Raw genomic sequence first — 20,084 nt, 5'->3', positions numbered from 1 at the left:
GGCCTCTGATCAGCTGACCCAGGCAGAAGCCGGAGAACCGAGAAGCCGGGCGGTGGGGACGGTCTAGACGCGGTAAGCCGAATTTGAGGCTGGGGCTGCGAGGGGCCGGGGAGGGGACCCCGGGCCTTCGCTGCCATATCTTTCCAACACCTTCCTCCAGCCCCGGGACGGCCCTGGGGGCTGCTGCCCCCACCTTGGGGCGCGAGATCCTGGAGCCAGGCTCTCTGGACTGGAATTGGCAGGCCCTCGGGGGCCCAATTCCCCACCGTCTTCCCCATCAGAAGCGACCATCACGACCTCTCCGGCCAGCCTTGCACAGAGGTTAGGGTCTGGGTCCGTTGTTCATCTCCCGATCCCGGCCGACTGGCCCCTTTTATTCTGACGGCTTTGTTTTTCCCCCAGGGGAGGGGGCCTCGCGGCGAACGAGCGCTGACCCCAGCGGCTTCCCTATGATTATCTTCACTAACAGGCTGCCCCGTGCTGGGCTGAGTCACTCGAAGGGAATTGTGACCGACGACCTGGAAGGCTGGAATGGGTGGTAGCCCCTAGCCGGGACGCTCCTCCACTCAGATGCGCCCCAAGTCTGCAGGGAGCCTGGATTGCTCCCTGTTACCACATCCCTAGGACAGGTTTCCAGAGTGCCTACATGGGCAGTCTGCCTTCGGAAGTATGAGGGCTGGCCTGGTCTTGTCTATTCAGCGCTTGCTGAAGCCTGCTGTTTGCCAGGGACTCTGTGTGGGGGAGGGGAATGCTTCCGCCAGAAGGGAATAACACCATCCCTCCTTATTCTACTGAGTGTTTAATCTGTGCCAGGCACCATCCTGATCCCTCTGCCTGGATTATTTCATGTAACTCTGCAGCTAGCCTCCCAGATGTATACTTACATTATTCCCCATTTTACAGGTTGGGACTCTGAGGCCCAGTCACTTGCTCAGGAATTCTACTCTAGCAGTCGTCAGGCAGGTCAGTTCCAGAGAGCTTTCGATTAGGTCTCGCTTCCTCCCTTTGTTTCTCTCCCTTTCTGCCTTCTTTCCTTCCTTTCTCTCTCCCCCACCCTCCCTCTCTGACTGTCTCTTGCTGTGTTTTGAACCTTTACCCTGCAGCTGTTGTGTCTAGGTTCTAAGAATAAGTTTCCAACTAGGATGACAGAGAGGAGTGAGCTTAAAAGCGGTGGTCCCTGAGGACTGTGATGAGCATTCTTCTGGTGTGTGGAGGAGGGCAGGGGAAGAGATGACAGGTGCTGTCCAGCCACTCCTGTGAGGCTCCTCTGTGTTGAGACGACAGTTTAGAACTGGTCTTAGTGTCTTTTTATTATGCCCTTTAGGGTGAGGGAGAAGGCTGGGGGAGGAGACAGCCTAAACCTAAATCTGGAGACCTGGGAGGAGCCTCTGAAGGTCCAGAGGGAGGGACAGGAGATGGGGAGGGGCATCTGGAGTGCCCTGGGGCTCTGTCTCAAGGCATTTGAACTTATCTGGTAGATGAAGGCGGCTTCAGCGGCGAGCTCTCTGTGTCTCAGCTTGGGATCTGGAAGAGTTGCTTGGCTGTTGCAGGGGATGCCTTTTCCAGGGCCGCCGTTCTCCAGATGTGATCGGGTACACAGAATCTGAGGGCTCAGGCTCTGCTGGGAAAGCTTCTTACATCCCTGCTCCCCAGCCCAGCCCCACGGATCCTGAAGTTCAAGCATGCGGCCTTCATGCTCACAGGCACCCCTGATCGGCTAGGCTTCAATAAAGTTAAAAGCACCACCAGCATCGATAAGGCACCCCTGAAGTACAGCTGCTAAAAAAAACAAACAAACAAACCCTGTTGTGGTCCTCATCACACCTACAGACCTGGGCAACTTTTGTTTCAACCCTGGATATCCATTCACTCGGTGCTGTTGGCCAGAAGGTAGGCCCAGGCTGGCTTCCTACTTGGATCAGAACCTGTGAGTGACAGGCTCTATACGCAGCGGCCTCAGGGGAAAGCACCTTCTGTTCGGGGCTCAGGTGTGTCTCAAAGGTGTGTATCCTGAGCCCAGAGCTGTACACGGCCCCGTGCATGGACAGGGGACCACCCACCCAGAGCCCGGGGCCCTGTGAGCCGAAGTACATCCCTCAAGACACCCCTCCCTCCCTCACCAGGCATGTGTCCACCTTTTTAAAAAGAAATAATTTTATTGTATTTTTGGCTGTGCCGGGTCTCCACTGTTGGGCCAGTGGAGGCCACCCTCTCGTTCTGGCGCTCGAGCTTCTCGTTGCCGTGGCCCCTCTCTTTCAGTTTGCTGTCTGTTCTGTTTGGCTCTGGCTGGTCTGGGTCTTCACTGCTGCGCAGAGGCTCTCTCGCTGCAACAAGCCGAGCGCAGGCTTGGTGGTTGTGCACAGCTTGGTCTGCGGCATGCGGGCTCTTCCTGGCCCAGGGATCGAACCCGTGTCTCCTGCATTGGTAGGTGGGTTTTTTTACCACTGAGCTGCTGGGGAAGCCCTCCACCTTCTTTCTTCCTAGGAGTGGATAGCCAATCCCTTTTCCAGCGGAATTTCCCGACCCCCGAATTGAACCCTGGTCTCCGGCATTGCAGGCAGATTCTTTACCAACAGAGCTGTCAGGGAAGCCCCTCTTTCTTCACTCACCTGGTGAAAAGACGGGGGGAGAGGCCGCGGGGTGCGTGAGATGCTGCTCTCTCATTCTCAGTCACTCCTGTGGCATCAGGCCCTGGGCTAAGAGCTTTGTGTGTGTTTTATCGGTATAGCAACTCAAGAGCGTGAGCGTCGTTTTCCTCAGTTTTTACCCAGACTCAGACAGTTACTTGCACAAGCCCACTCAGCCTTATCTTTAAATGAGGACAGTGTTCCCCTTGCAGAGAAGTTAATGAGGATGGTGGTGTCCTACCCTGATGACCTGCGGTGGTGTGTGGGTTCTGTTGTACAAGAAGAGGGTGGAGGAGGCGATCCAGGGGTAGGGTGATTGGGGGAGCAAAAGAACTGATTTTGAGGTGCCTTTGGCGCCGCAAAGGCACCCTTCCTACCTGGACTGGGTGTCAACCTGGAGGCTGCGTGTAAGATAGACAGCTCCAACCTCAGCTGTGTTGAAGGTCAGGGTGGGCCACCGAGGCACGGGAAGAGGCTTTCAGCCCCCCTTGCGAGGCCCCAGAGGGACTGTGGTGAGAACCAGCCAGGCAGTGACCTGCAGTGCCCTTACCCCCAGCTCCGGGGCCCGCTGGCAAGTCACATTAGCGCTGAGAGCCTGGAGCCTCCTGAGAAAAGCAGCGGACTCGCTTCCTTTCCCTGCCTGCTGCTCCCTGATTGCTGCGGCCTCAGCAGTTCCAGGGTCCAGCGGGGAATCTCAGCCCATTCGGGCAGCTGTAGCAAAGGGACATAGTCTGAGTGGCTTAGAAACAAACATTGATTTCTTATGGTTCTGGAGCCTGGGAAGTCTGCGGTCAGGATGCTGGGAGAGTCAGTGTCTGGTGAGGACCCACTTTCTAGTTCACGGATGGCTGTCTTCTCGCTGGGTCCTCAGCTGGCAGAAGGGCCAAGGGAGCTCCCTGGGGTCTTTTTTTTTTTTTTTTTTTTTTCAAAATAAGGGCACTGATCCCATTCATGACCTAAATACTCCCCAAAGGCTGCACCTCAAAACACCATCGCCCTGCAGGGCAGGTTTCAACACACGAACCTGGGGGCAGGACATAGGACTGAGTCTGTAGCCTTGTCTACGGGTGTCGTTTTATGAGGCCCTTGGGCCTTCTGACGCTGACAGGAACTGAAAGTGGCTAGAGAAGGCCTCATCCTCAGTGAGGAAAGCCCCTCTGAGCTCAGTGAGAAAAGGGGAAGCCTGCCTTTGGCTGCAGGAGGCCCTGGGCAGCCCTGCCAGACCACAGGAGGGTGCTGCTGTGCCCAGGGACAGAAGTATGGTGCCATGAGCGCTTCCTGCCTGGGCGGCCCCGGCAGGTCGCTTTCCCGGGTCCTCTTGGACGTATCAGTAGCCCCCACTTCATAGAGGTGTGGGGTGTGTGTGCGTGTGTGTGTGTGTGTGCGCGCGCATCCGACTCTTTGGGCTGTAGTCTGCCAGGCTCCTCTGTCCATGGGATTTTTCAGGTAAGAATACTGGAGTGGGTTGCCATTTCCTCCTCCAGGGAATCTTCCCCACCCAGGGACTGAACCCGTGTCTCCTGTGTCTCCTGCACTGGCAGGCGGGTTCTTTACCTGCTGAGCCGTGAGGGAAGTCGGTGTGCAGCAAAATGCGGAAAAGCTTACGCGGTGCTGAGCACACAGCTGGCCAACCGCTCAGCGGTCAGGGGTCAATCCTGCCCAGCAGAGACGCTCCGGCAGCCCTGCCTCCTCTCCCTCCCCTGAGACTGTCACTTAAGCAGTGACGGTCTGGGACAGACTCTGCTCTGGGACAGGCACCTGGAGGGGACTTCCCTACCCACCCCTGCAGCCAGCCAGCTCCTGGCATTGGAGGCGGTGAAAACAGGGAAGTGGCTCCCGGCTCCTTGCCAGCAGATTCCCCTCACATGGGGGCTGCTGGGAGAACGTGGCTTGGGAACGCCAAGCTTGAGTTCCAGCCACTCGCGTAACCTGGACTCACCTGGTCTTTCTCCGCTGCTTAGAGCATTGCTCCGACATCTATACTCTTTCTTTTTCTTTTTGTTTTGGTTGCACCATGTGGCTCTTGGGATAGTTCCCCGAGTCCACCACTGGATCAACAGGGAAGTCCCGGGACAGTCGTACTTTTTAATTTTTCTGGCTACGTGGCTTGCAGAACTTCCCTGACCAGGGATCAAACCCGGGCCCCTGCACTGGAAGCATGGAGGCTTAGCCCCGGGACCCTAGGGAAGTCCCTAGCCGTACCTTAAACCAGAGGATGTACCTAGAGCACCTGGTCTCGGCAGACCCTCGCAGCACGATTTACAAGAAGAAAAGGTTGGAAACTACGGAAACGTTCAAGAGTTAGAGCAAAGGTGGCATTGTTTGAGGGCTCCGTCCTCCCCGCTGGATTTATGAACTCACTGAACCCTCATGAGTGTATGGGGTGGAGGGAGGCATTGTCATCACCCCATCCTGCAGATGAGGAGACTGAGGCACGGCGAGGCAGAGCAGCTTGCCCGAAGTTACGGTGTCCACAGGCAGAGCGGGGACTCCCACGCACCTGTCTGACTGCAGAGCCAGTGTATGGCCACTTTGATCTCTATCCTGACTGTGTCCTGGGGTTCAGGGGCTCCATCAGGGCCAGGCAGGAAGCCTGGGGTGGGCTTAGAGTGGCAGGACCCCAGCGAGGACTGGACCTCCTGAGGCTGAAGGTTCCTCTCTTCTGCAGAGCCGTCTCCTGCCTCAGCACAAGGCTCCCTCCCTCCCTCCACAGCCATGGTCTCAGTGAAGCTGGGCCCCGCCAACTTCTCCAGCTGCCCCAACGGCTCCAGCCAGTGGATATGGGACGTGCTCGGCGAGTGCGCCCAGGACGGCTGGGACAAGGCCAGCGTGGGCTTGGGCTTGCTCTCCATCCTCTGCTTTGCGGCATCCACCTTCCCGTGAGTAGCACCAGGGCTGGGTTGCACGGGGTGGGCAGGGGGCTGTCCCGAGAAGGGGCTCCCTGGCTGGCCCTGGGCCTCTCCAGACTCACGCCAGGTGGGCCCCCCCCCCCAGCCCCGCTCACTGACTTCCAGCCCCGAGGGCCTGCAGCAAGCCCCTCTCTGGGCCTCACCCAGAGCTCAGCCGTGCTGACACGCAGATGACAGTCCTACCACCTGTTCACTGAGTTCCCCCGTGTACCGAGCTCTTTTCTAAGAGCCTGACGTATTTTCACCCTGTTAAATCCTCATGAGCTGAAGCGCTGACACTTCGGCCACCTAATGTGAAGAGCCCGCTCATTGGATGAGTCTTCCCTAATGCTGGGAAAGACTGAGGGCAGGAGGAGAAGGGGGCAACAGAGAGTGAGATGGCTGGATGGCATCACCAACTCGATGGACATGACTTTGAGCAAGCTCCGGGAGTTGGTGATGGACAGGGAGGCCTGGCGTGCTGCGGTCCATGGGGTCGCAGAGAGTCGGACACGACTGAGCGACTGAACAACAGTCTCCGTAACCACCCTGTGAATGCGTACAGTTCCTCTCCGATCTTTACTGGAAACCCGGAGAGGTTAAGTCACTGGCTCTGAGTCGCACATCCAGTCAGACAGGAGGCAGAGGAGCGGAGGACTGGGGCGCATCAGCTCGGCCTCTGTCCTGAGACCGTCTGGGGACGGGCACGCCGTGGTTACAGAACAGCGTGGCCACTGCTGTGGTTGGGGAACACCAAGCCGGCGGGACCCGTAAGTCCCCTCACTGCCCTGGGCCTCAGTTTTCTCATTTGTAAAATGAGGATACTGTTCCCTACCTCACAGGGCTGCTGTGAGGATCGCCTTTACACACTGTGCGAGGGAGTAAGGGGGGCTGGGGGCCAGGGAGGGGTGAGGTCAGCAAGGTCATCAAGGCCCCTGCAGGGTAAGAGCATTCTCCACCTTTAGGGCGTGTTACGATCTTTCTCCTCTGGCAGAAAGAGAAGTGGTTTAACTGAGAGATCGTTCATATGCTGTGGAGTTCGCCCGCTTACGAGTATCCGTTCACGCTTTTAGTATCTGCAGAGCTGTGTGACCGTCACCACAGTCCGTTTTAGAGCATTTTCACCACCCTGCAGAGAAAGCCGGGAAGGAAGGAGCCGTCCCTCATTTCCCTCTGAAGCTCGCGGCCCAGCCGCCACTCCGCTCCCTGTCTCCAGACGCCCCTGTTCTGGGCGCTTCCCATGAGTAGCTCATGCCGTGACGGGGCCTTCTGCGACTGGCCTCTTTCGCTCAGCACGCCTTCAGGGTTCATCCATGTTGTAGGAAGCGAGTGTCAATGCTTCGTTGTTTTCTTAAAAATATTTATTTTTATTTTTTAAATTTATTTGATCGGCCGTGTCGGGTCTTAGTTGTGGTGCGTGAGCTTAGCTGCCCGACCAGGGATCAGACCCGCGCTCCCCCGCGCTGCCAAGCGGATCCTTAACCGCTGAACCGCCAGGGAGGTCCTAGCGCTTCACCCGGTTTCACATCTGAAGCGCAGTGTGTGTGTGTGCGTTTTGTTCATTCGTCCGTCCACTGGTAGACACGTGGGTGACTTCTGCCTCTGGCCGGTGTGATTGAGGCCGCTCTGCAGGTTCCCGTAGGCGCCCTCGTGGGACGTGTGTGTCTGCTTCTCCTGGGTGTGTGCCCAGGAGTGTACGGGTATACTGGGTCACTTGGTGGGTGTGTTCGGTCTGTGAGCTGCGCTTTGTTTCCTTCTGGCTGTGCTGGGTCCTGGCCGCCGCGTGCAGGCTTCTCTGGCTGTGATGATCGGCGCTGCTCTGCTCCAGGTGTGTGGGCGTCTCGTTGCAGTGGCTTCTCCCGTTGGACTGCGCAGCCTAGGCACCCTGCGGCGTGAGGAATCCTCCTGGACCAGGGGCCAGCCCTGCGTCTCCTGCACTGGCAGGTGGGCTCTTAACCCCTGGAAGACCAGGGAAGTCCTGTCTCTAATCTTCCGAGGAACTGCCAGACTGTGTTTCCAAAGCAGTGGCACCGTTATGCATTCCCACCCGCAGCGTAGGAAGGTCCCAGTTCCTCTGAATCCCCGTCGACACTTGTTACTGTCCATCTTTCTGATTACTGCCATCCTAGTGGGTGTGAAGTGGTACCTCGCTGTAGCTCTGATGTGTGTTTCCCTGGTGGCTGGTGATATTGAGCAGCTGTCCGTGTACTTACTGACCACCTTCTGTTCTCTTTGCAAAAAGGTCTATTCAGATTCTTTGCCCACTTTCCAGTTGCATTATTTGTCTTTTTGTGGTTGAGTTCTTTGTATATTCAAGGCATACTTCGCCAAGATTTTCTCCTGTTCTGTGGGTTGCCTTTTCACTTTCTGGATGGTGTTACACGAAGCACAGAATTTCAAAAACTTGATGATGCCCGGCTTGTCTAGTGTTTCTCCTGTTGCTCAGACTTTCGATGTGTATGGCTGTGTGCTGTGTGGCTTCAGCCCTGACTCTGTGACCCCGTGGACTGTAGCCCGCCAGGCTCTGTCCATGGGCATTCTGTACCAGGAACACTAGAGTGGATTGCTATGCCCTTCTCCAGGGGATCTTCCCCACCCAGGGATCAAACCCACATCTCTTATGTTTCCTGCCCTGGCCATGCTTTTGATGTAATTTCTAAAAAATGGTGGCCTGTTCCTGGTAAAGAAGATTCACCCTTATCTTTTCTTCTAAGAGTTATATAGATTTCCCGAAGTCTGACACCAGTTCTGATGTGTGTCTTTTCCCCACACAATCAAGCAGTCAGTTCTTACACTGTCACCTGAAGACACCTTCAGATCCCACAGATTAAGGACCCAGTCCTCCAGGTCCCAGAATAGTGCTCTCTTCTCCCCTCTTCAGAGACCAGTCCAGCGTGCCCCCTGTGCTTCAGACCTCCCGCTGCGGATCGGGGGTTCCCCCACCCCTCCTCAGGTTTGATTAGTTTGCTAGAGAGGCTCCTGGAACTCAGCGAAGTGATTTTTATAGAGGCTTTATCACACAGTCATCGGTCATTAGTGACTGGGCTCACTCTGTAGCCTTTCTACCTTCTGGAGGTGGGTGAAGGGGGCAGGACAGCCTCCGCCCCCAGCCGGAAAGGCTGTCCTAACCATCTGAGCACACAGTTGGTCCTTATCCTCAGGCAACCTAAAGGCTTTCCAAAAATCAACTCGTTAAGGCTACAAAAGACGACTCTCTCCCCCTCTCTCTATTTTTCTCTCTTTCTCTCACCCCTTAGGACATTCCAGGGGTTTTAGTAGCTTTGTAGGGAGCAGGGAAGAAAACCAAATATATATCTTTCTTGTATAAATCATGGTATCACAAGTCAGCCCTTGATGTAGAGCTTTGGTTCGGCTCGAGCTGTATTTCATATGTGGTGTAGAGGTAGGGGTCCAACCCCATTCCTTTGCACGTGGCGCCCAGTTGTCCCAGCACCAGGTGTTAAAATGACTACCGCCACCCTCTGTCCCCGCATGCTGCTGGGAGCTCGACTTGTTTCTCACTCACCCTGTCCCAGCTGCCACTCCGGATGTGCCCAAAGAAGGCGGAGCTCCCGTTAGAGAAAGGGGGAGAGGGCCAGGGAGAGCCTGGAGGCACAGAGGCTGCCTCGGAGGCCGTGCCAGGTGTTGGCAAGCGGTGGGGTCAGGGCGGCCGGCTCGGTGGCCTTGAGGAGGCAAGCTGGCCGGAGCTGGATGACCGGTGGAGGGAAAAGAGGGGCTTCCCATCCTAGGGTGAGGGCGTCTCCAAAGCCACAAGGAGCGGGCTAAGACGTCTCCTTTCCAGCAGGGCATGATGCCAGCCTTGTGCCTGGCTGATTAACCAGGGACGGGGCATCAGAGGCTTGGGAGAAGCCCCAGGTGAGGATGGAAAGGCAGCCACCTGTCTGCTTCTCCTTAGGGCTCAGCCTTTCGTGAGGGTGACGGAACGGCCTGTCCCTGAGACGTACGGAGACTCAAGTCACTGTGTCCTGGGAGGGACTTTACTCGGGGCTGTGTCAAACTTATGGGCCTCCTCAGGGCCAGGCCCTGACGGGACACGGTCCCGTCCCTCAGCAGGCTTGAGTCCGGCAGGAGGTGGCTGGCGCGGACAGCGCTCTCTTCCCAGAAGGGCCTGAGGAGGAACTGAAGTTTCCTGAAGGGCTGTCTGCTGAGGCGAAGTTTGGGGGAGGAAAGTGCAGAGGCGGGGGGCCTGCAGGCCTGGGGGCCCGGTCAGGATGTGCTCAGGAGGGCGGGGGTCCTTGCTGAAGACAGTGGGAGGCTCTGAAAGATTTTGGCAAGACGGGGGTTTTAGAAAGATCCTTGAGGGCTTCCCTGGCGGGCCCGGGGGTTAAGATCCGCCTTCCAGTGAAGAAGCCTGGGCCTGACCCCTGGTCAGGGAACTAAGAGCCCACAGGCCGCGCTGTGTGACCAAAACAGTAAATAAAAATGAGAGAGAAAGAGAAGAAAGGTCCTGCGGGGAGGCTGGAACTGCGGGGCGCGGGCTCACAGAGGGTGGGGTGCTCGGCAGGAGGCGGCGGGGGAGGCCCAGGGCCCGGCCCAGCTGCCTGCTTTCTGTCTGCAGCGATCGGGATGAGGTCCTGTTTAGCTGTTCCCTTTTACTAATTTAAATACACGCAGACGACTGAAGAGAAGTAAGCGGCAGGTGGCCTTCGCTGAACGACTCAGAGCAGGGCTGGAGCCCGGGAGCTGGGATATGAGTCCTGGTTCCTGGACTTTCCACCCCCAGAGAGGCCCATCAGCGACAGGGACTCGACCCCTCGGCATCTGTAGTGAGACAGCCGCAGCCTCGCCCCTTCTCTGGTGCCCTTGATGATAACAGGCACAGGCGAGGTCTGGCCCATCTTATCTTCCATCTCCCTGCAGATAGGGCGGCGGCCACAGCCATCCGTCCTTCACGCCACCCCCTACCCCAGACCCCTCCATAGAAGGGAGGACCCTGGGTCTCTGGGACACAAAGAGTCGGGACCCTCTGAGCCCTGGTCCCAGTGAGAGCCTGCTGTGGGGGGAGGCTGTACCCCACCTGGCTCTAGCAGGGTGCACATCCCAGAGAGCTGGGCTGGAAGGGATTCCCCGGTGAGAAGCCCCGAAGGGTGAAGATGCCACCCAAGGGGGGTCGGTCCCCAGTGACCCCTGTGCGGCCGCGCCCCAGCCCTGGTCTCCCACATTTACCCTCCACGTGGTGTCACAGCTCTGAGCACACGTCTCCCTCCTCCCCCACGACCCCCTCCTCCCCCACGACCCCCTCCTCCCCAACGTCTCCCTCCTCCCCATGACTCCCTCCTCCCCATTGTCTCCCTCCTCCCGTCTCCCTCCTCCCCCACAACCCCCTCCTCCCCCACGACCCCCTCCTCCTCAACGTCTCCCTCCTCCCCCACGACTCCCTCCTCCCCAACTCCCTCCTCCCCATTGTCTCCCTCCTCCCCACTGTCTCCCTCCTCCCCCATGACCCCCTCCTTCCCCACCACTCCCTCCTCCTCCCCGACTCCCTCCTTTCCTACATCTCCCTCCTTCCCATGACTCCTTCCCCCCATCCTCCTCCCCCTCCTCTCCCCCCCCATATCCCCCTCGTCCCCCACGACCCCCTCCTCCTTGTCTCCCTCCTCCCCCATAGCCAGTACATCAAGGCCTGCAAGACGGGCAACATGGACCAGGCCCTGTCCGTGTGGTTCCTCCTGGGCTGGATCGGCGGAGACTCCTGCAATCTCATCGGCTCCTTCCTCGCTGACCAGCTGCCCCTGCAGGTGGGCCGGTCCCCAGGCAGGGTGGGCTGCCAGGGACAGCCACGGCAGAGGCATCCTTCCATCTAGTGAGGGCCCCCCTCAGCCTGCTGCCCGACGTGACAACGGGCTGGTCACTGCCCTCTTGTGGGCCTCAGTTTTCCCATCTACAAAATTAGCACATCAAACCAGAGGATGGCTGGGGTCTTTGACCTGAGATGCTAAGATCCTGATGAAGCTTTCAGGGCCTAGGGCCCTGGAGGAGGAAGCTTTTCCCATGGGAAGCCTGGATCTCACCCTTCTCCTGTGACTGGGTGGAGCTGAGACTCGAAATCGGGAACCTCTTGTCTTCCCAAGGGGCACTGTGAGTAACTGCTCCAGGGTCAGGCCGGACGGTAGCCTCCACTTGACTGGCACCCCATTTTGTGCTGCCAGGCCCTCCCCTACCTGATGTCTAGCTCTGCCAGGTTAGGAATTGCCACCCCCTCCGCTCCAGACCTGCAAACAGAAGTCCGGAGCGGAGAGGGCCAGGGTCACCCGGCCGGCGTGAGGCCGAGCTGCCCGGTGCTGGCATGTGGCCCCCAAGCCTGGGACCACCGCCAGCGCCCTGGCCCACGCCCTCTTGCAGACCTACACGGCCGTGTACTACGTCCTGGCCGACGTGCTGATGCTGTCTCTGTACTTCTACTACAAATTTAAGAAGCGCCCCTCTCCGTGTGAGTACGGGGGCCCCTGGGCATCAGGGGCCTGGGGGGCCTGGGAGGCGGGGAGGAGGCAGTGTCCCATTGCTGGTGACACAGCGAACCCCAGAAAGGCTTCCTCTGGCCTTGTCTCACTGCCGCAGCCTGATCCCCTGATGAACTGGGGGCAGTGAGCACGCCCGGGCAGGAGCACGGGGCGTCCCCGTCGTGCGCACAGCCTCCCTCAGTGAGCGCAGCACCGGCTGCTCCTCTGCCCCCGGCCCACAGCCCATCGCTGCCCTGAAGTGTTCCCCAGGGGGCAGATCCCCGGCTTCACAGGAAACGACCCAGGCTCGTGGGGCGGGGCTTCATGAGCACGTCCATACTCCGTAACCCGCTCCCTGCCCCCACTGCCCTCACTGAGTCACCTTACAACCCTACGAGAAGGGTAGCCTCGTTATACCCATTCTGGAGATGAGGGATGAAAGCTCAGAGAAGTTAGGTCACTTGCCCAAGGTCACACAGCCACTGAGGGGCAAGGCCAGGACTCAGCCCCGTCTGTCTGCCCGCACTCAGACCCCTCATCTCAGCGTCCCCTGCTCACGTCCAGGGTCTGCCCGCATCAACTCTCTGCTCTTGTTCATCCTGGGCGTGGCGTGCACCACCCCACTGCTGAGAAGCGCTCGCTCGGGGGCTGCCCCGAGGGAGGTCTTCCGGGGGCGCACACTCTTGTCCGTGGAGCCGGGCAATAAGGTGAGATGCAGGCATGAGAGGGTGGAGTGGGGTTGGGGGTCTGGCGTGGCCACATGGTTGGGGGGATCGCTCCCCAGAAGGGAGCTTGGGGCCCTCGCCCTTCACCCTTGGCCTCTGCGGGGCACCGAGCAGCCTCCCCACCCTCTCAGCCCTTCACGGAAAAGGAGGTCATTGGCTTCGCCATCGGCTCCGTGTCCAGCGTGCTGTACCTGTTCTCCCGGCTGCCTCAGATCCGCACCAACGTGAGCCGTGGGCAGGGGGCAGGGCCGTGGGCAGGGCCAGCTGGCAGCTTGGTCCCCTGGGTGAAGGACTGGCATGGGGTGCGGGGTCTTCGTGGAGCAGGTCCGGTCCACTCTCACTGTTGGCTTGGGTAACTGAATCCGGTTCTCCAAGCCTCCTTGTCTGCCTCTGGAAATGGGCATGAGATGCCAGCCTGCTGTCTGGGGTACAGGACCCCTGCGTGCTCCAGGGAGGTAGGAGGTTAGGTGGGAGCGAGAGGCTGAGGGCAGGAGGCGAGGAACCAGGGCCATGGGGGCTTGCTGAGCTGAGCTGGCATGGGGTTGAGGAGCGGGCAGCTTGGGGCTGGCAGGGTGGCGCAGCCCCAGTCTCCTGCCGACCTGGGCGAGGATGTTGGAACGGGGATGAGGAATCAGGCCCTGGAAGGGATGGTCTGGGCCCCAGGCCTGTGTTGGGCACTGGTCACACCCTGTGCAGTCAGCTCAGTGTAACAGGGCAGACGGGCACGTGGATAGTTTTGGTCCAGAGAGACAGGAACACTGTTGGAGGTCTCTGACCCTCTCTTCTCCTGTCTCCAGTTCCTGCGGAAGTCGACCCAGGGGATCTCGTACTCACTGTTCGCTTTGGTGATGCTGGGGAACACGCTGTATGGACTGAGCGTGCTGCTCAAAAACCCCGAGGAGGGCCAGAGCGAGGGCAGCTACGTGCTGCACCACCTGCCCTGGCTCGTGGGCAGCCTGGGCGTCCTGCTGCTCGACACCATCGTATCCTTCAGGCTGTGAGGGTGGGTGGGGCGGCTGGGGCTGCAGCAGCCTCCCCTGCACACGATGTCAGCATCCGTGCATCCACCTACCCATCATCCAGCCATCCATCTATCCATCCACATAGCCCATCCATCCATCCATCCATCCATCCATCTATCCATCCATGTATCCCATCTATCCATCCATCCGTGCATGTATCCATCATCTGTCTGTTCTTCTATCCATCCATCCATCCATCCATCCATCCTCCATCCATCCTTGTATCCATCCATGCATCCATCCACCCATTCAAGAGTCAAACCTCCCATGTTCTGGGCACCCCTGTAGGTACCAGATCCAGTCGTGAGCAAGAACAGATGGCCCTTGCCTCGGGGAGCTTACAGCTCAGTGGGGAGGCCGGCAGGACACACGTAATCATGAGTAATTCATTGTGGTGCCACCAAGTGCCGCGGAGAAAAGCTGTAAGTGTGTGTAACCAGGGGGCTGTCCTGGTTTAGAGGCTCAGCAGAGGCCTCCGTGAGTGCCATTTGAACTGTGCCCTGAAAGAGAAGAAGTTAGGGAGGCAAGGGCAAGGGAGGAATGTTTGCGGCAGCGGTTTGTGCAAAGGCCCTGGGGAACAGGGCATAAACCAGCCCATCCAGGCCGCAGAAGGGAAGCTGCACCTTGGAGACCCAGGAGGATTGGAGGCAGAGAAACTCGAGTCCCAGTCCTGGCTCCCCTGTGTCCTGTGTGACGCGGAGCACTCTGCATGCCCCCATCTTGGTGTCTCATCGGGTCGCGGGGCAGTCACATGAGCTGAGGCCTCTGGAAGTCCTCTGCAGTGGGCCTCACACACCACGCGTGCTCAGTGAGGGTCTACGGGCGGGGAGCCAGGCAGGGCGTTACTTTGATCTCCTTCAGCAGAAAGTAAATGTAGCCCTTGTTTCAATGTCTGTGGCGTTCATGGTGGCTGCAAAGAGATGAAGAAAAGCTAAGCTCTAGTGTCCCCAGATCCCTGCCCGCCACCATCGCCACTTGGGGGACCCCCTAGGATATTAGAGGAGGAGAGGAAGGCCAGATAGTGAGGCTGGGGTCAGAGGAGACTGCCTTGGGGAGGAGGACCCTGGCACTGGACTTGGCAGATGAATGGGGTTTGGCGAGGGGGACAAACGGGCTGGGAGGCCACGGCTGACCCTTCCCAGCCGGCAGGATGCAGGGCAGGGAGAGAGGGCAGAGGGGAGCAGCTCTGAATGGGCCCCCCGGGGCGGGGCCAGCCCATCTCTGTATGTTGGGCCTTGACGTCGACCCCCAGATCTCCGTGCAGTTCTTCTTGTACCGGCATGCTGCCCCCTCGTCCGAGCGCCAGCCGCTACTCCCCAGCTGAACAGGACCGGGCCAAGCCCGGGCTTGGGGCGGGGTGCCCGAGGCCTCTCGACGCCCCCAGGAAGGGAGGAGCGTGCAGTGATGGGGCTCCTCGCCCTGGTCTAGGCCAGGGGGGCACCGGGGAGCCCCCCCAGCACCCTCAAAGGCTTGTGAGCTGAAGCCCTGGCTGACCACCTCTTCCAGGAAAACGGCCCCTGGCCCATCACCCCCACTTGGGACTTGTCCTCCCCGGGGCCTGAGGCCACCCTCCCTGGAGCCCAGGGACCGGCTGCAGCAGACTCTCACCTCTCAGAGGCCCTGAGCCCCGTGACGCACCTACCTCACTGCCCGTCACCCCCTTGGCACCCCCCACCCCCCAAGGAGGGGCCCAGGCGCACCCAGGCCTGCTCCGTCCACCGCACGCGGCCTAGTAAATAATACTGCCAGGTGGCCTGTGGTGGTCCTCCTTCCCCAGATGCCAGGCTCTGGGGAATGGGGAGGGATGGGAGTCAGGCCCCAGGTGGGCCTGAGGGCTCAGACTGCGGGAGGTCTAGGCCAGAGGGGGCTGTGTCTGCTGGCCTGTCCCTGCCTAGCCTCCCGGGCCTCTGGGTTCTTCAACCTGTTTTCTCCGTGACGGCTCCATACCTGGTGGTAAGGATGCAGCGGCGAGAAAAGACCCTCCAACGGGGTCCCCGCTCTGTGGCGCTCAGCAAGAAGCAGGACAGTTAAGGTTCAGACCTTGGTTCTGCACCTCCGCTCCCCTGTGCCACACTTACCTCATCTGTGCAATGGGACGATAGTACCACCACTTCTCATGTCCTTCTAAGGAGCAAATAAAATGGTGTGGTTATGGAGGTTACCCCAAGTCTGGCGGCAGTAAAAGCTCCATGAAGGTTAGCTTTGGTCATTTTTTGATGGCGGAGGACAATCAGATTCCCCTGGAAATCGGGGAGACCTTCCAGGAGGAGGTGGCACAGCAGACAGATGAGCAGGAGATAACCCCGGGGAAGTAAGGGTGTTGCAGGTGGGAAGGGTGGAGAGGAGGGCAGAGCTTAGCCCGGAGCTCTAGCTCCTCTGCCCCAGCCTCGGTGTGTCTCCCAGACCCCATGCCGAGTCCACTTCCTCTTGGCCACAACCTTGTGGGGGCCTGGGGACAAAGCTCCCCTCTGGCCCCACACACCGCTCCCTGGCCTGCCCAGGTCCCAGGAGCCATCGGGGTGGGAGGCACCAGGTGAGGCCGAAGGCTGGTAGGGAGGAGGCGGGCCTCAGCGTGAGCCTGTCTCTCAGCATCTGCCTTCTCCAGCCTCGGGGGATGCCTGGCCCAGTCTGGTGCCACAAATACTGCCAAGGGCAGCTCTTCTCCCCACCCTGGTCCACACTGTGCTGGGCACCTGGGGTGGACCAACTCTGGTCCTCACCTTCAAGGAGGGGTGATGGTTGCCGGGCTGTGGAGGGAAGGACTGTGGCCAGAAGGTACAGTCTGCTGGAGGAACGAGGCAATCGGGGAGGGCTTCCTGGAGGAGGGCCCTGGAGCGGTCGAGGGCACAGTGTGTGCAAAGGCCGGGGGTGGGAGTCAGGGCCACCCCCTACGTGGGGCTGATGTGAAGACGGTGGTGGGGGCTGGGCCGGATGCCCAGGCTGGTGGCAGGTGGCTGGATTTGGCAGGGGCGGGTGGAGAGAAGGAGGGAACTGGGGTCTGGGGTTCAGCTGGGCGCTGGGGGGAGGGGCCCCCGTCACCTCAGCTCCATCCTGGATGGGCCTGCAGCTGATGTTTGCTGAGCACACGCTGTGTGTGGGGGGCAGGCCGTGCCCTCTTGCTGCCCACAACCCCCTCGGAGGGAGGTGCAGTCATCGTGGCCATTTTCCAGATGGGAAAACAGGCTCAGAAGAGCTAAGCAGCGTGATCGGGGCCTGGGGCCAGAAGCAGTTCCTTCTGCCTGAGGCCACTCACTGCAGACACTGCCCTCCCCGCGCCCCCCACAGCCGTCAGAGGCCCCGCCCCTGGCCCCGCCCTTGGCTGGGGGTCCAGCCCCACCCTTGCCCGTGGGGGCGGCACCACCCTGTTGGGCTCAGGCCCCCTCCCCACTGTCCCGAGCAGCATCTCCCATGCCCACGTGCCAGCTGCTTCAGTGCCCTTTGCAGCCAGGGTCTGGCTCCACCCAGCGCTGTGCCGGGCTGGCGGGCCCCCAGCCAGAGGACCTGGGGGCTCAGCGTGAAGCTAGGTGCAGGCCTGGGCTCGAGCTGGGCAAGAAAGAGACACAAGCTAGCCCGGCCCCGGCCCTGGGGGGTGACATAATCCTTTCCTTCTGGGGAACACCCCATCTGGTGGGGTGATGGCTCTTGCTTGCAGGCACCACCCAGTCTAACGAGAGCTGTCTCTCCTCCTCAGCGAGTCCGATGGAGACACGGGCATGCCCTGCCTGACGGAGGCCATTGTGGTCGTGGGCTCACAAGGCAGGTTTGCCAGGTGAAGGCTCATCAGCGTGTCCACCCACACGTGTCCACCCAGGGGACGCCCTGGCTTCCTCCCAAAGTGGGCAGACCAGTCTGACCGTCGTTCAGTTCTCCTGCCCAGACTGGGCTGTGCTCACTGGCGGGGAGGTCCCCGAGGAGAAAGGTCCCGGGTGGACTGCCTTTCTCCCCTGGCTGCATGGCCTTCAGTCCCCGAAGCCAAGGAAAAGCAGAAATCTACAGTCCCCTCCCCACCCCTCCTCCTGCTGCACCTGGCTCTCATGGGAGAGGAATGGTGGGACCACAGGGCTCCCTGAAACAGAAGGAGCCGCATGTCCAAGCGTCAGCCTCATCAGTTAGCGTGAGTCCCATGGCAGGGAGTGGGGAGGAGCTGAAGAGCCCTGATTGCAGAAAGCGAAGAGAAACTAAAGAGCCGCTTGATGAGGGGGAAAGAGGAAAAAGCTGGCTTAAAACTCGACTTTCTAAAAGCTAAGATCACGAATTCCGGCCCCATGGCAACAGTTGGGGAAACAATGGAAACAGTGAAAGACTTCATTTGGGCTCCAAAGCCACTGCAGATGGTGACTGCGGTCACTAAATTAAAAGACTCTTGCTCCTTGGAAGAAAAGCTATGACCAACCTAGACAGCATATTAAAAAGCAGAGACATTACTTTGCCAATGTGTCAATCTAGTCAAAGCTATGGTTTTTCCACTAGTCATGTATGGATGTGAGAGTTGGACGATAAAGGTTGAGTGCTGAAGAATTGATGCTTTTGAACTCTGGTGTTGGAGAAGACTCTTGAGAGTCCCTTGGACTGCAAGATCAAACCAGTCCATCCTAAAAGAAATATTTATTGGAAGGACGGATGCTAAAGCTGAAGTTCCAGTACTTTGGCCACCTGATGCGAAGAGCCAACTCATTGGAAAAGACCCTGATGCTGGGAAAGATTGAGGGCAGGAGGAGGGGACGACAGAGGGTGAGATGGTTGGATGGCATCACCGACTCCATGGACATGAGTTTGAGCAAACTCTGGGAGTTGGTGATGGACAGGGAAGCCTGGCATGCTGCAGTCTTTGGGGTTGCGAAGAGTCGGACACAACTGAGCGACTGAACAGCAAGGGAGTGGGGAATGCCTTGTGCTGTGATTAACAATCCAGAGGATAACTACGAATCTGTCCCCCAGCCCCGTGCCACCCTTGACACAGCCACCCACCAGAGGCTCTGCACCCAGCACACGTGAGTGCTCACGAGACTTGTTGGCGAGTATTTCCCTACCTCCACCAGACCGTATACCAGTATCCCCCGTGACCATCAAGTCCCCAGGACAGGAGTGAGTGAAGTGAATGCCTGAAGCAGAGACCCTCGAGAAGCCCTCAAGCAGAGAGGCACGCAACCATCACACAACTGTTGGATTTGTACAGCTTTTTTATTTTATATATATTTAAATTTTATGTAAGTATGAAAGTGTTAGTCTCTCTGTTGTGTCTGACTCTTTGTGACCTCATCGACTACAGCCCTCCAGGCTCCTCTGTCCGTGGGACTCTCCAGGCAAGCATCCTGGAGTGGGATGCCATTCCCTCTCCAGGGGGTCTTCCCGATCCAGGGATCAGACCCAGGTCTCATGCACTGCGGGCAGACTCTTCACTGAGCCACCAGGGAGGCTCCTTATCTAAGCATAATTGACCTAGAAACGTGTTAGTTTAAGGTGCACAGTAGAGTGACTCCATTAGACATAGATTTCTACACCTTGTTTTTTACGGCTATGCCAAGCAGCACGTGGGATCTTACTTCCCTGCTGCTAAGTCACTTCAGTCGTGTCCGACTCTGTGTGACCCTGTAGACGGCAGCCCACCAGGCTCCCCCATCCCTGGGATTCTCCAGGCAAGAACACTGGAGTGGGTTGCCATTTCCTTCTCTAATGCATGAAAGTGAAAAGTGAAGGTGAAGTCGCTCAGTCGTGTCCAACCCTTAGCGACCCCATGGACTGCGTGCGGCCTTCCAGGCTCCTCCGCCCATGGGATTTTCCAGGCAAGAGTACTGGAGTGGGGTGTCATTGCCTTCTCCACTGACCAGGGATCAAAATCGTGTCCCCTTGCAGAGGATGTGTGGAGTCCTAAACACTGGGTCGCTGGGGAAGTCCCTGCATTTGAACACTAAATGGGTGAGCTGAATGTGAATTGTATCTTGGTAAAGCTGTCTGAATAAACATCACATCAGCTATTTTTAAAACTTGAATGGTGAGTTATGGGTTATGAAAATGAATCTTGCAACATTGCTGCTCACACAGTTACTACAAAATAACCTGTGTCCATGTGCGTGAGGAATGGGTGGTCAGTTAGGTGAGTGAAGTAAAGGATTTCATTCATTAGACTCGTCAGACATACACACACATATACACACGTATGCACACACACATAGGCACATACATATCCATGTGCACGCATATATATGATATCATTTAGTCATTCACAAGGAAGGTAGAGAATGGTCATGTGTGTTCCTGAAGTACTAGTTTATTATTTAAAGTCATATTTTAAATTACTTATTTTAAGAAAGAGTAGGAAATTCAAACAAAAATGTTTAAAATACTGTCCCACATTTAAATA

At 58.3% G+C, this 20,084-nt stretch overlaps 1 protein-coding gene across 50 annotated transcripts; it reads left to right on the top strand.

The window, feature by feature from the left end:
• The first annotated feature begins 15 nt into the window (after positions 1–15).
• SLC66A1 (solute carrier family 66 member 1) lies at positions 16–19,713 on the top strand. Of its 50 annotated transcripts, none has more exons than XM_042244705.1 (14): positions 16–72; positions 161–321; positions 403–629; positions 904–963; positions 1,551–2,123; positions 2,260–2,424; positions 5,341–5,506; positions 7,305–7,459; positions 11,145–11,274; positions 11,879–11,966; positions 12,541–12,683; positions 12,833–12,925; positions 13,499–13,684; positions 14,976–15,884. In XM_042244705.1, the coding sequence occupies exons 5-14, from the start codon at positions 2,041–2,043 to the stop codon at positions 15,045–15,047; spliced, it is 1,281 nt and encodes a 426-aa protein (XP_042100639.1). In that variant the 5' UTR covers positions 16–72; positions 161–321; positions 403–629; positions 904–963; positions 1,551–2,040; the 3' UTR covers positions 15,048–15,884. The 50 variants fall into 50 exon arrangements, 49 of the variants coding, with proteins under 49 accessions (XP_042100639.1, XP_042100637.1, XP_042100638.1 ...); XM_042244703.1 differs by having other exon boundaries at positions 1,479–2,123; XM_042244704.1 differs by having other exon boundaries at positions 403–667.
• Positions 19,714–20,084: the final 371 nt, after the last annotated feature.

Source organism: Ovis aries, chromosome 2, assembly GCF_016772045.2.
Source record: "Ovis aries strain OAR_USU_Benz2616 breed Rambouillet chromosome 2, ARS-UI_Ramb_v3.0, whole genome shotgun sequence".
In the NCBI taxonomy this organism is placed as follows: Eukaryota; Metazoa; Chordata; class Mammalia; order Artiodactyla; family Bovidae; genus Ovis; species Ovis aries.
This window is presented reverse-complemented; position numbering and strand designations above follow the sequence as displayed.

Coding starts and splice junctions, on each gene's coding strand:
- SLC66A1 (XM_060411488.1), top strand. CDS start 873: ATGTATACTTACATTATTCCCCATTTTACAGGTTGGGACTCTGAGGCC. Junction 964..2,259: donor CTCTAGCAGTCGTCAGGCAG/GTCAGTTCCAGA, acceptor CCTCTCTTTCAG/TTTGCTGTCTGTTCTGTTTG. Junction 5,507..7,304: donor TTTGCGGCATCCACCTTCCC/GTGAGTAGCACC, acceptor CGCCGCGTGCAG/GCTTCTCTGGCTGTGATGAT.